Source organism: Peromyscus maniculatus, chromosome 15 (genome assembly GCF_049852395.1).
Source record: "Peromyscus maniculatus bairdii isolate BWxNUB_F1_BW_parent chromosome 15, HU_Pman_BW_mat_3.1, whole genome shotgun sequence".
Classification (NCBI taxonomy): domain Eukaryota; kingdom Metazoa; phylum Chordata; class Mammalia; order Rodentia; family Cricetidae; genus Peromyscus; species Peromyscus maniculatus.
Genome location: NC_134866.1, coordinates 30,198,999 through 30,218,039, shown reverse-complemented (window position 1 = coordinate 30,218,039; position 19,041 = coordinate 30,198,999). Strand labels below are relative to the sequence as shown.

Sequence of the window (19,041 nt, the reverse complement as noted above, 5' to 3'; positions counted from 1 at the left end):
TAGCTCATTAATCAAGATGAGAACCTTTAGATTTTTAAAAAAGATTTATTGTTATGTTTGTGTTTATGATTACTTTGCCTGCACATATAGTATATAAGTGTTTCATGTGCATGAAATGCCCATGGAGGCCAGAAGAGGGTGTTAGGTCTCCTGGAACTAAAGTTTCAGTTGGTTGTGAGTCGCCATGTGAGTGCTGGGAATTGAACCCAAGTCCTCTATGAGAGCAGCAAGTGCTTTTAACTGCTGAGCCATCTTTTCAGGCATGACCTTCCTATCTTTGGTTGAGGATTGCTATTGGTCAGAGCTCTGGGTTCATGTCCTGAATATTACCTAAAATGTAATTGAGGGCATGGAAGAGCTTATTTCTGTGTATGCATTATGAGGCTATCTACGTCTTTACACTTACTTTTGGATTTCTTTATGTCAGCTATTTATGGTAACCAGAAATCTTTTCATTAGTTTTCATAAAAATGAACTTATGTTTTATTTCTAGGTGGAAGCCACTATATGTTAATGAACCGTGTGTCACAAATTCTTCAAGACCATGGCCATAATGTGACCAGTCTGCTTAACGAAAAGCTTCTCTATCCAGGTACTTTTAAAATCAATTATTACATTAAGTCACTTTGAATAAAAAATAATAGCTTTTATATAGAACTGCTTGATATAAATACTGTATTTGATCTTATTTAGATATAAATTATGGTATGTATGTTTGTATATGTACGTGTTTTCTTATGTGTGTGAATGTGTGTATGTGTGGGTATATAAGTTTTATTGATCTCATTAGACTTTGTGGTCTTGGCCTCATATGATAAACTTCTGTATTTTATTTCCTGGTGTAGGCTGACTGTGATGGCCAGAACCAATGATATTGAACATTATTGATCCTTAAGTACTAGGCCTAGTAAAAGCTGGTTGGCCTATGAAGCTATACACTTGGAAAGGTATTACATTGTCCATCCATGGGTATATATATATATATATATATATATATATATATATATATATATATATATATATATTGACTCAGTGGGGTAGGTGTTTATGAAACAATGAAGCTTTCCTTCTCTGGCCTCTTTCTTCTCTTTTGTCATGTGGCTCAAGTGCTCACTATATATTAAACACATCATCTTCTGTGTTATGATGCAGTGACAAGGCATCCAGCAAATGCTCCACACAACAGCTCCACATAATCCTAGATTGTCAATATTTAAAACTATGAAATAAATAATTTTTTATATTTATATATATTTTCCTTGTTATATTTACATGTTATGGTGTGTATTTCTGCATATGAGTACAAGTGCCCAAGAGGGCCAACACAAGTGGTTGAATTACCTTGACCTGGAGTTAGCAAGCAGTTTGGAGCTGCCTGATATGGATTTTGGAAACCTAACATGGGTCCTCTGCAACAGTAGTATACACTTTAAATTGCTGAGCCATCTCATAAAATATTAACACTATAAATTAAATAACATCAGATATTTTGTTATGGCACTAAAAAGAGATAAATATCCCAGTACTTGTATGTCACTCACAGTCAAGACTACATATCATTATTGATAATTTTGAGTAATTTCATGTCAAGTATGTCTAAATGTATTATTGAACCGACAAATTCTGCCATATTTAGGATTTTAATTATCTAAGAATAGCTACACTCAGGGCTGCATGAATCAGTTTCTATTTTTAAAAGACTTACAATTTAAGAAATATTTTCTAGCAGTCTTTTTATTTATGCTCAGAGTTTAGGATGTGTGATTGAGAAAACCCCAGATTCTTGAAGAGTAACTGGCTCTCACAAAGCTTTGCAGAATGATATCAGAAGTTTTTATTTAGATTAGTGAGGACAGAGAATCTTAAGTAAACCAAAACCCACCATTCTCTGCTGATCGATTCGGGCACAGAAGCCCAGAAAACTTCAATTCTTTGTTTATTGGATCTATTTTTATACATTTAATTTGCCTTAATATTCTGGTTTCGTAACTGCAATTCATACTTATCCTCTTTTGCCTAGTCTCATAACCTTTGATACATTGCGCAAGCCTATACACTCTCTGATCTTTTAACAAGCTATGCACAAAAGGTCTGCAAAGAAATCCTCCATGTCTGTTGACCAATTGTCTTTAATACTTAGATGCATGTGTTGTTGACCTAAATTTTCTTTTGTCTTTTATTTTCTAATTCTTCTTTCTCCCTGCCACCATGCCCTGCTATTTCCCCCCTTGCTGTGTTCTCTTCTTTCTTTTCTTTTTCTTAGTTTTTCTGACACATGCCCAGGCTTCATGGAACATATTCATATACCCATGGTTGTTCTCAAACTCAGGGAATGCTCTTATCCTAGCTTCTCAACTTCTGGGTTCATAGGCATGAGTCACTAGTCCCAATTCAGAGGTCCTTTCTACTTCCGTAAACATTGGACATTTCAGATGTGATAATGGGTTAGACTTTCTTTTTGTTTCCTAGTAGAGTTTAAGTGGATTTGTGAATATAGAAACAATATTACTAGAGCATTTTTATCCAACCTTCAACTGAAACTCTGTATTAAAACATGTAAACATTAATTATTTGTCTGAATTACTTTTATTCTGTGGTTATTCAACTTGAAAAACTGACAGACAACTTGAGGAAGTAAAGGTATCTAGGGTTCACATGATTTGCAAGTATTTGATAGTGCCAGGAAGGAGAGTTTAATGGTTTGACCTTATAGTTCTTTCATTTCTATAACAAGCTTTCTTACACTTACTGTCAACCTTTGTTGACCTATGCAGATCTATTTTCAAGAACTTAAATTTGAAGAACTTAAGGAATGAGTTACACTACTGTCTATAATGTTACAGAAAATATTACTTCGGTTTCAATGTACTTTATACACAACTGTAACAATCAAAACAATGATTCAAGGAATGTTGTTGGGGTTCAGAAATACACGATCAGGAAAAACAAGGAAATACACACCAGTAATCACATATTAAATATTAACAGAGCAACCCTTTCCCAGAATTTACTCAGGACAGGTCAGTTTTAACATGTACTATAGATTTTATCAGGGAAAGCACAAAAGCACACTAGAAGCCATATCCAGATTCAGCATATCCTGAGGAGAGCGCTAGGAATATCCTTTTACCAGATTGCGTTCTATAGCTATGTTCTGACATGCAACAAAAATAACATGTCTTATAAATTGAATTTAAGTATCTGTTGCAGCAAGTATGAAATCATGTCCAAGAACAATCCAAGGAAAAAAATACACTTGAGGTAAAAGGTCCTCTCCTCTTTTCCCTCTAGCTTCTCTCACAGTTCCCCAAGGCCTTGTTCATAATGTGTCAATCTTTTGACCACATTTTAGCACTCACTGTAAAGAAATCTATGTAACCAGATGGTTCTCTCCTGCCTGACAATTCCTGAATATTCATTTAGAGATTTTATTAAACATAAATCCTTGGCGGAAGGCTCAGGCTTATTACCACCTAGTGCTTACATTTAAATTAATCCATATTTCTTATCTATGCTTTGCTATGTGGTTCATGGCTTGTCTCATTTTCTACACATCCTGCTTCCTTGGTAGCTGGCTGGCATCTGCCTTGACTATGGCCTTCTTCATCCCCATCTTAAGTTCAATTGTATCACTTAACTTTATTCTGCCTGGCCATTGGCCAAAACAGCTTTATTTATCAACCAATGAGAGCAACACATATTCAAAGCATACAGACAGACATCCCACAGCATATGTATGTATGTATGTATCTATATATGTATGTGTCTGTCTAACTGTCTACCTACATACCTATCTGTCTATTTATCATCTAGAGAAAGGTTTTCATGTATACCAGGCTGGCTTCAATATTGCTTTGTATTAAATAATACCTTGATTTTCTGGTCAAACTTCCTCTACTTTCTGAGTTTTGGGATAATTAATCTGCCATAAATTTTATGTATGGTTCTTGAGAACAAATGTAGGACTTTGTATATACTAGGCAGGTACTGTAACAACTGAGCCACATATAAATACCTGTCTACCCCACTTTTCACTAGGTATATATCTCAAGCTAAATGTTGCTTTTGTTTTGGGGGGACCAGTCCAATAACAGCAGAGATCCTCAGTGATTTGCTACAAATATTCAGGCCAGGACCTGTTTGTATACATGTTCTGCCTGACCAGCCAACCTTCATCCCTTCTAGTAGGCTGGTTCTTCTTTGTCATGGTAGTTAATTAAAAAAGCAGATAGAGCAGATATGATGATATCCCTACCTTAGAATTTAGTTTCAGATTAAAACACAGGCCTTTCTTTCTCTATCAGCTTATTGACTTTAGTCTATAGGAAGGAAATGCATGAAACTTTCATTCACTATGTAAGGTAAAATTGATTCAATACTGTTGGTTCTACCTCTTAAAACACACATTTATCCTTAAATACCAGAATTGTCAAGGTGACCAACAGTCAGTTAGACAGACAGTCACGCATGCACACACACACACACACACACACACACACACACACACACACACACACACACACAGTCTCTCTCTCATATACACAGGCAGAGAGAGAGACAGAGACAGAGACAGAGAGAGAGACAGAGACAGACTGAGACAGACAGAGACAGAGAGACAGAGAGAAACAGTGAGAGAAAGGGAGAGAGAAAGAGAGAGAGACAGAGAGAGAGATCATTTTCACAGGAGTCAGACTCACACTGTTATTTGTTTAGAGCCAATTGAAACCCTTCTATACATCAACAGTTGAATCAAGGACAATCGCATAGGGAGGGACCATGTGTGCCCTCTGTATAGCGCTCTACTTGACTATTTCTTAATCACTGCTGAACTGAGGAGGATTGGAAAGTTAGTATTGACCTGTTTCTAGGAAATCTCCAATGAAAGATTTTCTCCCTCTCACATAGCACTTTGTTCTCTCATGCCCACCTGTCTTCTGAGTCCTTACATTCCTGTAGCTGCTCAGACCCAAATGAACACACAGAGGCTTAATATAATGTATAACTGCATGATCATGGCTCAGGCTTCTCACTAGCTGGATCTTACATCTTAAATTAACCCATTTCTATAAATCTATATTTGCCACATGGCTCATGGCTTACTGGTATCTTTACATCTTGCTTCTCATGGTGGTGACTGGCAGTGTCTCCTCTGTTCTGCCTTTCTCCTTCCTCCTCTCTAGTTAGAATGTCCTGCCTAACCCTATTCTGCCTCAACATTGGCCAAACAGCTTTATTTATCAACCAATCAGAGTAACATATTTTCACAGCATACAAAAAGACAGTCCTCCATCACTTCCCCTTTTCTTTCTAAACAAAAGGATGGTTTTAACTTTAACCTAGTATAATTACATATATCAAGCAAAAATTACAGTTACAATATCTAGTCTATTTGTATTTTGTAAAATTAAAGAACATATTTTATCTATCCTATATTTGTGAGTCTAAAATATCATATCTAATTTATCTTTTATCATAACCAAGGAAAACCATAACTATAACTATCTAGTTTTCAACTACATCAATGACCTCAGAAGGATATAATATTACCTAAGTAAACAGGAAGAGCATTGTAAGCAACTTTCAATAATCTAGAATGACAGAGGCAGCTGGCTTCCTGGACAGTCATCCAAAGTTCCTCTGTAATGTTGGGGCATTCATCTTGAGCCTATAGGCTTAGTCTCTCAGTCACTTTTTCATGAGTCTTGTAGAATGTCTAGCAGTTTCTTCTGTGAAGCAGGAACCTGACGTACCATCTTGCCTTGCAAATTTCAGTGGTCACTTTTCTATGGGTCCTGCATGTCCAGTCAATACAGCATTTTATCTAGAAGTCCAGGCAAGAACAGTTTCTTTCCCAAATGGCTATTTTTGCCAAGAAGAAGATAAACTCCATATAGAGTGCCTTAAATGCCCATCTTCCTCTCTGAAGTAAATTGGTGCTGCCAGGAGCAAACATGTCTCATTGTCCAGAAATTCTAAATTTTTAAAACATTTTAAATGCCATATTCTGTAGGTCTTTGGAGTGTTTGAAGATTACCTACCTAACTGAGTTATATCTATGTATACCTAGAAAACTTATCATGACTATAAGTTTGACTCTCATAGAAGACCAATTATTAATCTGTATTTCTTAATTATCCATTATAATTTAAATGAGTTATGTAAGTGTAATACCTTAAATGAGAGTAGAAATATACATACAGTATAACAAAATTAACTTTAAATTTTTATCAATAAACTAAAATCCATAGCAATGTAAAACATTTTTAAACAAGTTGCTCTCTAAAAGTAGATTCAATAATCTGTCCTTTAATCATATCATATCCCCCTTTTTACCTTAGAAAGATATTGACTATGACCAATAACAATTTGTAACTAATAACCTAAACAAAGACAAATATCCATAATCCATTTCCTAGGAATGTGGGCATAGTTCTAGGCTACTTCTTGCTGATAAAGGGTGCTGTATTCTTATGGGGATCTTGAGAAACTTAAGAATTATGGTCAAGTTCTGACCTGCGTAGTCTGTGATGCTGTATTCTCTGAGCAGTTGCCTGGATGTTGGATCATCTGGGCCATGGTGTCATTGGAGAACTTTCAGGGGGTCTTGTCTGGTCAAACCTGATGTATCTTAATCTAGAACAAATCCATAGCCTCTTGCTTCCTGTGGAAACAAAAGCAGACCGTCCTTTCCAAAGCAATATATCCTTAAATCCAAATTTTGAATTCAAGATACCTTTTTTCCCCAAGCTTAATTCAGCAGCCTTTACAATCAAATGTCTTTCTGCAGTTAAAAATATCAAAGACAACATAACCCAGATTCTTTGTGTAATATCCATCTTTACATGGCTTATTTTTATACGATCGTTACTATCTCTTTAAAGAGTTTATTTTTTAAAACTATTTCATTATATAACTGCCTATATTCATATTCTTCCTTCTTCCAAGCCTACATGTACAGTTTTACACACACTGTAAACCATTTAAAGTATTGTTAGATCTGAATTACTGTGAATTTATTGCTTTAAACTGCAGCCTTACTAGGACTGAAATGGCAGCTTTGGCTGCTGGTTCTGCCCACCTCAGTTTTCCAACATGGTGGTGGTATAATGGTGCATTTATCATCATCTCTGGGTCTGGAGGCTATGTGTACCACCAACTATCAGAAGCAGTGGGTCTATACCTCCATTAAAGCAGTGTGTAGCCCAGAAAACTTTTATTTATTTATTTGTTTATTTTTTGGTCTGAACTAGCAAAGCCTAAATCCACCACACAGCACATTGTGTGGCTTGGAGACACCTCTGTGTACTATGGCAAGAATCCACAGCCATGCTGCAGATCAAGCCTGCATACCATGATCTCGCCATAGGGTAGCTGAAGCCCACAGGATGGCAGGCAGAGTCTCTGTGTGTTCAGATTAAGGGCATGTGCTACCACCGCCTGACTTCTATTTATGGTTGGCTATGACCTGTAATCTACAGGCAACTTTTATTATCATACAAATAAAATATAATCACACCCTATCTCTATTTAAAAATGTAGTTTGCAATGTTTTTTTTTTTATCTATAAAGAAAAGATGCCTGAAAGAATATTACTTCAAATGCTGGCATCATAATATAAGGGCACAGCATAGTACATGTCATAAGAACACATTTGTGTTGTGTGTGTGTGTGTGTGTGTGTGTGTGTGTGTGTGTGTGTGAATAAATATGCATGCACTTTGCAGAAGCATGTCAACACATACTCACTGCTGGTTTGTTTACCACTCTAGAGGCAGTAGGGCCTGATACAATGAAGTCAATAAATTAGGTAGACTAGTCTCATGCAATAGCTAGTTTTATTCAGAGCATCAGGCAATTTATACTCTGGGGGTTAAGAAGAGTCACCTGAGGAAAGTATCCAAGGGTCTTTGTAACCTTTGTTTTGTTATGCCTTAATGCCATTAATAATGTTTCTACTGGTACAGTTCCTCTGATTTTAATGCTAATTTTGAGATACAAAATGTAAGGAAAGTCCTTTGTAATTTTCTCTAAAATTATTATGTATGTTCTTTTATAACCCTTGACTCACACCCAATTCCTTCTTTTGATTGTTCCTTGACTTCCCTCAGTGATGATGGGTGTCATTCTAAGCTTCTCATATTTATAACTTCCTCCAGAGAGACCAAATCAGAATTGTCAAAGAGAGTGACAATTTTGAGAGGTCTAAGACTAAACTCAAGTTTGAAGTGAACCCTTGATTGTATTGTAATGACTCTGTGGGTGCTTTTCCATGTAACATCATTAATAGAATTTTTTAGCTATAGATATGGAATTGGTAGGGATATAAAGGGCATTTTCCGGGATCCTGTGTCATTGTTATTTGTGTTGTGTGGGTATAAACATTCAGTTGGATCTATTCAGCTGGATATTATGTCATACAGGGTAGCGATCCTAACTATTTACTATGAGCACTACTGCCTTGCAGACACAAAGGTAAGAGCCTTTCCACTTGGAGACACATTCATAGTGTGTGCTGCAATCTCCAATCGTGACTGAATCTCAGATTCTAAAATAAATTTGGGCTGAGACACATGATCCAGGAACAATGAAAAGGAAGTCCCAATCCTATAGTCTGTTTTCAAATAATAATTGAAACTCTCCAGTGAATATCATGTGAGGATTCTGTTTTTGACCTAATTGTCTTGATTTAAATTCTCATAAATAGCAACAATCGATGCCATGGCCACACAGTTTATAAGTAATATAAGCGTCTTTGTGTTTATTTTATAAATGTACTGTCAGACTGCCGGGGCTTGGCGGGACCTGGAGAGAGAGCTCTCCAGATACACACCACTTTGTCCTGGCACTGTTTATACTCCAAGTGCTTTGCAGCCTCAAGAAACAGGTTTGTGAGTTGAAAACCAATGTGGGCTACTAAACATAACCCTGCCACAAATCAAAGAAACGAACAATCAAACAAACAAACTCCAAACATGAAATGAACAGCAACAAAAAGGCAAACAAGCATATCAACACTTGGCATATTTCATTTTAATTTTTCTATGAAATGCAGGGACTCTGCAGTCAAACTGACTTGTAGTTAACTATAAACTCTAACTCACTATAGTGATAGTTAATGAATAATTTTAGACTGTTTTCCTTTATACTTTCTCACACATAAAATGAAAAATAATAGCTGTGTCTTTAAATGAAAGCTGTTGCTAGAATTTTACATTACTGTAGACTGTATAAATGTTCTTGTGTTATTGTAAAGTCTCAATAAATGTGGTGTCTTTTTTGTGCTCTAACAAATAAAGCTTGCCTGGAGATCAGAGTGTTGGGCTAGTCACTAGTTAACCATAGGCAGGTGGATACAGGAAGTGATATGGCTGGGTGGAGAGAGGAATATAAGGGAGGAGAAGAAAGGAGCTTGGCCCTTTCAGGCTGAGGAGTTGGCAAGGTAAGAGATGGCTGTGGCTTGCTCCTTTGTCTCTCTTATCTTTTACAATTTATTCTAGTATCCGGCTCCAGGATTTTTTTTATGATCAATTAGGATTTATACTACAAATAAATATTACCAGATTACAGAATTGAATGGATCAAAATAATGAAACCACTGAAGAAGAAAAATCAAATTTTTGCAAAGAAATAAAATAAAATTATTTTTATCCCCATAATAATGTGTGGTATATTATGATAAATCTAAATTTTACTCAATCCATGTTTTCTTAGATTTTAAAGAGGAGAAAATATCATACCAGGTTATAAACTGGCATCTATCTGAAGATAAGCAAAAGGAAATTGATAATAGAAGACAACTCCTTGCAGAGGAATTAGTTCATTACAGGTAATTTGTTTCAATTCTTGGAACCAACTTATTGCTAATCAAGTATTACAAATGGGGAGATGATGGTCACATGACACTTTGAGTGAATTTAAGAGCAATGATGACTGGGAGAACTGGTGGATGTGGGGATGGATTGTGTTTGAGTTGTGCACTGTGGATGACTGACAGCTCCATAAATGATGGGATAGTCTCTAGAAAGTGGAAGATGTGCCTTCTAGGCCTTGTTTGTTACTTGTCATCTGTGCATGTAATCTCAATGAAGCTGGTGCAGTCACTTCAACTTCTCTATTCAGGGAAAGAGGAGCCTCCTCGTTCCATGTACCTTGTCACCTTCTTACATAAGTTCCTTAATGGAGGAAGTTACTTTACATGGCTGTGCCTTGTCTTGGTCATTTCCTGTTAAACTAATTTAAAAGCTTTCCTTTCCCCCTTTTTATTCCAAACATGATATATCCTGATTGCAATTTCCCCTCCTTCTATCCTCCCAATAGCTCCCCACCTGTGCTCCCACACGGATCCACTCTATTTCTGTCACTCTGTCACTATTAGAAGCCAAACAATCTTCTAAAAGGTAATAAAATATAATAACATAAAGCAAAATATCACATCAGAGTTGCACAAGAAAAACAAAGAAAAGGAAAAGGGTGCAAGAGAAGGCACAAGAATCAGAGACCTGCTCTTGTACATAATCATAAATTTCATAACATCACTAAGATGGATGCGTGTGTGCGTGTTGTGTGTGTGTGAGCTGCCTCAGTCTCTCTGAGTTCATATTTGCTTTCCTCATGTTGTTTTAGAGGTCCTTGTTTTCTTCATGTGGCCTAAACCCTCTGACTCCTTCATGGCCTGCTATTTCTCTGGGATCCCTAACCCCCAAAGGGACATCCCAATTGGTGTTGAGTGTTCCAAGATCTCTCACACTTTGCATAAAATCTGGCTATGGGTTTCTATATTTGTTCCAATCTACTACAGCAGGAAGCTCCTGGGATTATGACTGTACAAGGCCTTTATCTAGGAGTATTGCAAAATGCCTTTAGAAGTCATTTCATTGCTACGTTTCTTGTCTTGTTTTTATAGACCAATATTATTTGGTTTTACCCTAGGTCCCTGGGCTATTTAGTCTCAGGTTCTTGATCACCCATGCAGTGTTTGGTATGTTTCATCTCATGGAGTGGATTTAAAGTCAGATCAGTTAGTGGCTGGTTACTCCTACAAGCTTTGTGCCTCCATTGGCCTAGCACATCTTGCAGGCAGGACACCATTGTAGATCACTGGTTTTGTGGCTGGCTTGGTGTTTATATTTCTATTTTGGTACTGTGCAGAGTATGTTTCTCTACCAAAGTTTCTAGAACCTCACTTTATATAGGCAACAGCTCACTTTCTCCACGTTCAGTGGTCTGTGTAGGTGTTGTCTTCAGCAAAAGAGCCTTGCTGTCAGTTTGTGGAGAGTAACCTATAGTTTTGGCAATTGTGTGGGTTGTTTGGGGAATTTCTGTGGGACCCCTTTGTCCATCATCTCAATTAGATTGACTCAATTATGATACTGCAAGATCATTTGCTGGCGAGAGATGGCGAGTTGGGACTCTGTCTCCCACATCATTTGGCATTTTTACTGAGATCACCTTCATATATATATATATATATATATATATATATATATATATATATATATATATGTATATACATATATACATATATATACATACATTTTAGCAAGTGTCTATTATGATAGGTTTCAATTCTATCCCTAAAATGTCCATTTATTTTATCTGTGTCTCCCTGTATTCCCTCCCTCATCACTCTCCTCCCACCCCACTTAACACCCCCATCCCAGACCCACACTTACAACAGTAACTATCTAGTCTAGTTTCCTTTCTTCATGAGCTCTCCCCATTCTTAGTGGTCCCTTACTATTCACCTAACCTTTGTGGTTCTATGAATTATAGCTTGGTTATCATTGACTTAATAGCTAATGGTTATTTGAGGTTAGTTTAAAATTTTTCAATGGCTAGGTAATACAGATGAGCCTGAGGCTTTTAGTCTTTGACTACAGAACCTCCTTTGTCTTCCACATGGACGACAAGTACAGATTTGTTTCCTCATTAATTTCATTGGTCTCACTCATCTCTGTCTGCAAAAATTCTACTGAATATTCCAGATGGTACTCACAGCACCATGATTCTTTCTGGAAATATTTCTCACTCACAGACTGAAAGATCACATATCTTTTGTCATATGTTTGAAAGAAGTCAACTTGCACCTTAGTCTAACATGGTTGTTATTTATTTACATTTTTGACATATATATTGTATTTTCTTTTCAAGCTTGAACTCTTGAAGTGTGGTTCAAATTACAAGTAAATTACAGTCAAGTTGATGAGAATAGGAACTTGTTGAGAATTTTATAATTGATTTACTTTAAAGGGATTATCATTCTACTACAGGTATTTAGGGATTATTATATAAAATATGTAAAAAATGAAATTTAGGTGATAAATATGAATTATGCCATGTATCAATCTGCATTCCATTGTTATAACAGAGTAACTCAATTTAGGTGAGTTTATAATGAAAAGAAGCTTATTCAGGTTATAGTTGTAGAGGTTCAACTCCTGGTGTCAACATCAGGCAGGTTGATTGAAAGCATCATGATAATGGCAACATAATGGCTAAAGAATGTGTGACTTGAAAAGTCAAGAGAAGAGAAAGAGGGCTGGAGAGATGGCTCAGCCGTTAAAGGCTAGGCTCACAACCAAAAAAAAAAAAAAAAAAAAAAAAGAGAAGAGAAAGAACAGGATTATGTCTCCCACAGAAGTTAACTCAAAGTCTAATGAGGACTATTTTAACCCTCTATAGGGTAAGGGTTTCTTATAACCTTCTACAAAGGTATCCTCCTAAAGATCCCACTACATCTACACAGCCATATTGGGCACCAACTCTCTGACAGGTGAACCTTTGAAGACAAATGAACAGAGAGCCAAAAGCATGTATATGTCAATATATGTCAATTTATTTGTGAGTGCTAAGGCAAAACAGACTCACATATACAGGACAAGGTAGATCCAGTTGCAGAATCCTTCTGTTTTGCCCATGGGAGAATTGAACCAGCCCTCTGGTCTCTGGCCACACCAAGAAAGAGAGAAAGTACACAGCCCCTGCTCAGTTAAATAGTCACATACCCAAAAAATCCATGCCTCTATCATGCCAGATATCCCAAGGTCATGAGCAGTGTGAATTCCCACAACAGACAAACCACAGCTCTTGTGACTTGAAATGGAGCTTAAAAGCGAGCAAAAATAAGCCAGACTCTGGGCTCTCATGTTGTGGATCTTTTAAGGAGTTGCAAATTCTAACAAAAAGCTTCCAATCACACTTCTTCTTCCCATTAGAAAGTTAAGTTTGTATATAAAGTAATAGGCTTTGCTATCTACTTTTTAGAAAACATAAATGTCAGTATCTTTTGTTCTGGGTTGCCACCTTCCTCCATAGCACTATTCCATGACATGTGTATCTCTTTTGATGAGTTTGAGTTTTTTATGTGATCTCATTGCCTCCTTTCTGATTTCATCATCAAAAAGGGAAACACACACACACACACACACACACACACACATACATTTAGGCTTCATATATAAGAGAAAAAAATCTGTGGGTTTTATATTTATTTTTCTAATTGCTTAGTTTCTAGACAAGAACTTGAATCATGATCTTCTTGTTCCGATATTATCATTGGAAAGTTCCCTTTGTGGGATAATATATTCAAGCCAAGATATGCAGAGTTAAAAGAAATTGTGGGAGGCCAGCTCCCACCTTTTAAAGGATTCCTATGAGGAGGAGAGAGGAATTAAACACATTTTAGATAGAAAGATAGCAAAGAGGAGAAAGACAGAAACACAGGATAGCTTTGGGAGGACCTGGATAAAAATCCAACAGCCCCTTCTACCTCTTCAAAGGCTCTTTTAATAACAATGTCAAGGATAAGAGAAAAGGACCTTCCCCTTGCCATCAAAGCACACTGCACAGTTAAGTGCAGACACTTCCAAACACCTGCTAACCACACTCAAGCATGGTCTGATTATTCCCTTATGCAGCCCTGCTGGGTAGAGCAAGCTCAGATCCCACTAGGAAACTTCTGTGGGTCTCCAAAACTCCCCCTTCTTAATATTTTAAACGGTCCCTCAGACTCCTCAGATATCCTTCCTTAGATCATTCTTCTTCCCTAGTCAGCCTTACCCTTCCTTGAGATACACTTTCCATCAAGCATACTCTGTCTTAGATTGCAAAGCAGCAAGAGGAATGTTACCCTTCCCTGACTACAGGCTTCTAGCAGGGGAAGTACAGAGCTTAACTCAGCTCTGAATCAGGTCTCTACTAAGAGCTTACAAATACTTGAAAAAAAAAACACAGGAATTCCTAGGGCTGCCACCCTTCCAAAGGAGTAGAGGATGACTAAGAGGGATATCCTTTTTGAATGTGTCTATAATGTCTATAACAGTCTTAATTTTGCCAAGCCCTTTTTTTACATCAATAAACTCTTGATGCAAACGCATTAAATAAACACATTAAATAAACAAACTAGTGATGTAACTGCATGAAACTTAAAGACTCCCTTAGCTTTACCAAATCATGGTTCATTATTATCACCAGGTTAACATAATTCTTGTCTGAATATTGCTATACATATTTACAACTAGCATGAATATTACTATGCATATTTACAACACTAACTTAAATTCAAAAGCAAACTCTCTACAGGACTACTTTGTAAACTTTAGCAAACATCTTAAAGAGATCTCTTAACAAAAATATTAATAATTTCTTCCAACAAGACAGAGGGTACATGAATCATGATTATCATAGTTACCATAGTGAATTCAAAACTGTTTCATATCTGAGGTTGCAAATGCTCAGAAATCAGTCCTAATCATAGTCTTAAAGTTCTCCTTAAAGTTTGAAACCAGAGCCTAATTCATTAGTGGCTCTAGAGTCTTTGCGTCCATTCTCTTGACCCCAGGGCAGGGCTAAAGATCTCCACTTTGCCCTCAAAGCACACTGCACAGCCAAGTGTTGACCCTTCCAAACACGTGGTAAGCATGCCTGTGGTCCAAGCATTCCCTTATGCAGCCTTACTGCCAGAGCAAACTCAGATCTCACTAGGAAACCTCTCTGGGTCTCTACAAGAAATGACTTTAACACTGATCATTATAGAAGCTGTAATCATGCAACTTATACAGATTGGCAATAGAGCAAGATTCTCAACAACAACAAAAAATCATTATACAATGTGAAGTAAACAGCATTATACACCTGCCCATGGAGACTGATACTCTGAGATCCACTATAATCATTGATGGCTTCTAAGACAGAAGAAAATAAATTAACACTGATGATGAATGGAAATAGACTCTTAGAGGAAATGTGATGGAAGAAGAAATAGTTTGGGAAGCAGAGCTATATCTATATCAGAATGACTAAAGCTGAAGATTTTGAACAACAGCTGTAATTCACATGGAAAGGTGGTGCAGCATTATCAACTAGAATATCCTCCCCAACTCTGATAAGCAAAAATCGTTAAGAAGAAAATAAATATCTCCTTGCGGTAAGGAGATGAATGGAAAATGAATTCCTATGGGCCTATTTATTTTTAATTAAAAATATTTTATTTTATGAAAAGCAATGTGTTTTACATATTAAGTAACACTATAATTTGTATAGCGTTAAACAGAAGGAAAAATTCAATCCTCAGAGCCTCTTCTCATGAAATATATTAAAAATAATTTATTCTAAGTGAGTTATGGTTTTATTTAGCCCAGCCTGCTGTCCTCAAGTCATAAGTCTGTGACAAGGCTTGAACTTCTGATACTTCTGACTCCCTTTCCAGAGTGTTGGATTATAGGTTTGTATTTGTCTAGCTGTGAAATACTTTGATTGAGTATAACAGTCTTCCAAATAGTATGAAATTGCTCCTCAAAATACTTTTTTTTTTTTTTTTTAAACAGGTCTACCCATCACACTGACATAAAGATCTTTGAACACTATGTGGACTTATGCAGTCACTTATTAAGCAAAAAGGACATCATGGACTCCTTAAGGAATAAGAAATTTGACCTGCTGTTTTTGGATGTAACAGATCCTTGTGTTTTCTTGATCGCTGAGAAACTTGGGAAACAATTTGTGGCCTTTCTTCCCATGATATTTACCATTATAGACTATGGGCTACCAAGGCCTTTGTCTTTTGTCCCAGGATTTGGTTCCAGTTTAACTGACCAAATGGACTTCTGGGCCAGAGTGAAGAACTTCCTGATGTTCCTTGATTCATCCATGAAGCAAAGAGAAATACTTTCTCAATATGACGGCATCATCCAGGAGCATTTTGCAGAAGGTTCTCGGCCAATTTTGTCTGAACTTCCACGGAAAGCCGAGTTGTGGTTTGTCAGCTCTGACTTTGCCTTGGATTTTCCTCATCCCATGTTTCCCAACATCATCTATGTGGGAGGCTTAACGGACAAACCTGTTAGACCAATACCTCAAGTGAGTGAAAGCTTAGCTTTCAGTTTATCTTTCATTCAGAGATCTGCGGTGCTTAGATGGTGTCTTAGTTAGGGTTTCTATTGCTGTAAAGAGACTCTATGACCACAGCAACACTGATAAAGGAAACATTTAATTTGGGTGGCTTCCAGTTTCAGAAGCTTATTCCATTATTATCATGGTGGGAAACATGGTGCCATGTAGGAAGACATGATGCTGGAGAAGGAGCTCAGAGTTCTACATCTTGATCCACAGGCAACAGGAAGTCAACTGTCACATCAGGCATAGTTGAGCAAAGGAGACCTTAAAGTCCACCCCTACAGTAACACACTTCCTTCAACAAGGGCATACTCAGTCCTACAAGGCCATACCTCCTAATGGCGCCAATCCTTTTGGGTGCCATTTTATTTCAAACCACCATAGGTGGAAATTATCCCTTAGGAAAGATGTCTTGAATGAAAGTACTCTAAGGCAACAGAAGAACTCTGAGTCTACATTTTTTGGATTGTGATAGCACAGTGTTAGAATACCCCATGCTAAGTTTGAATACCTGGTTAGATGGTACTAAATGTGAGTTTCTTTTGTCTCTATTCCTTGCTGTGATGGAAAAAATCTTTAGTTAGTATTGGTATTTCTATTTGAATATATATATATATATATATACATATATATTTGTAAGTATGTATGTATATATATATATATATATATATTAAATACAGTGAATGTCAAAACACTTAGAATGTGTTAAGGAGGTGGGTTCTTCATAATGAAACAGATAATGCTTTCAGAAGACATGTACCTAGACAGAACTTATCACTAGTGACAAGAACTGCTTCTGTTATTCTGTGTCCCCAGCCTGTTGAGCACTAGGTACTCCATCTAGCTACTGTAAACCATCAAAGCTGCCATGTAGTGTGCATTTCTATGAAGGCTCAGAATCACTATCACTGAAAATTTACAAGTACAGTGAGCTAAGGATGTTAGATTGCTTGTTCCCTGTCACTGTGGGGTTCCCTCACCCATGAAGGGAATATAAACCATGGTGGCCAAGATGCTGAAATGATGAAGATGATATTTGTCCTGTGTTCAGATCAAAGCAGAGAGGGTGTGGATTTGTTCTGGCTCTGTTGGGCACCACAGTGCCCATCCTTCCTTGCAGTTTGTGAGAACAAGTGTTTGGGGAGTGATCAGTGATATCTATCTATCTATCTATCTATCTATCTATCTATCTATCTATCTATCTATCTATCATCTATCTATCTATCTATCTATCTATCTATCTATCTATCTATCTGCTTTATATTAATCTTTACAAAGATCATTACATTGGTGTCATGGTTGGACCTGTAAAAAATAAACAACAAATATTTTGAGGAGCTTTTTCATACTGTTTGGAAGACTGTTATATATATATATATATATATATATATATATATATATACTTTTTGAAGGAGCTTTCGGATATGGGCTTTAGATAGAATCTCCTGAATACCCAAGTTGGTGAAATAGGGGTACAGTATACAGGTTTGGGGTTCTCTGACAGAATCTTTATGTGGTAGAAGATATCTTACATTTATAAATCCAGATGTGATTGCCAGAGCTTCCCCCTTCTGGACTGATGGGTCAGATATTGGCACACAGAGAGATGAAGGGATTGTTAGAAAGTGGGAGGAAATGTTTCAAAATAATACATGACACAAGAGTCTGGAATCACTTTATGGGGTATTCCAATACTTGTTTTGTAAGAATTAAGTGAGAAGCAAATAGACTGTGGTGGTTGCCAACATAAGGAAAATCAGACTTTATATCAAAACTCTCAAAGAATTTTAAAGACTACATATATTTGAAACTTTGTGTTTATCAAACATTGCAACCATAAAAATATTACTTAAAATATGTGAAATAGTTAACTTACAGGGAAATATGTCATCTATGCACAAACTATGAAATAAAGACTATGACGAAAAATGTAAGTAATTTAAAGAAGAAATGAATAATAACTTAAGACTTCAATTCTACAGTTTTAGAATTAGATGACTATCCATACAAATTATCACCTTTTATAATACCATAGGCCCAATAGAATTATTAGAAATATATAGATCATGCTTAAAATGTATTTGTAAGTGACTTTATGTGCCTGAGTACTTGCCCTGCATGTATGTGTGTGCATCATGTTCCTGCAAGTGCCCAGAAGAGGCCAGAAGAGGGTGATGGATCCCCTAGAACTAGAATTACAGAGAATTGTGATTGCTCTGTGGGAACTGATCTGTGGTCCTCTGGAAGGAAATCTGCTGAACCTTCTCTCCAGTTCTGAGTGTTCATTCCAACAACAGCAGAGCACATATTCTTCTCTAATGCACAAAACAAATTCTTTGGTTCGTGTGTTAGCCCATGCCACACCCCAACCCAACCCCAAGTTTTGCAAATTCTCAGGTTAATGTAAATATTTCTTACCACAGTGGGGTGAATAGAAAACAACATAATCTAAATTCAAAGAGAAAAATCAAGAGGAACATTTGAAAATATTATATACCAAGGATAAGGATACAAAACACAATGGAATGAGGGAGTGCAATAAAAACAAGACATAGGATATAATTCATAGCTATTATTATATTTATTAGTACAGCCAAGGTACTTGCAATTGATAATTTAACCCTTCAATATAAGGCAGAGATAATGAAGA

The 19,041-nt window shown here is 36.7% G+C and overlaps 1 protein-coding gene across 3 annotated transcripts in view; it reads left to right on the top strand.

Annotated features, from left to right (window-relative positions):
- The window catches only part of LOC143268656 (UDP-glucuronosyltransferase 3A2-like), a 43,143-nt gene that overhangs the window by 13,755 nt on the left and 10,347 nt on the right, over nucleotides 1-19,041 (top strand). For 2 of the 3 annotated variants that reach the window (XM_076551793.1, XM_076551794.1), the window contains exons 2-4: nucleotides 494-592; nucleotides 9,711-9,825; nucleotides 15,824-16,355. In XM_076551793.1, coding sequence (XP_076407908.1) covers nucleotides 494-592; nucleotides 9,711-9,825; nucleotides 15,824-16,355 — 746 coding nt within the window. Of the gene's footprint in view, nucleotides 1-493; nucleotides 593-845; nucleotides 948-9,710; nucleotides 9,826-15,823; nucleotides 16,356-19,041 lie in introns of all 3 variants that reach the window. The other variant, XM_076551795.1, reaches the window with a different exon arrangement.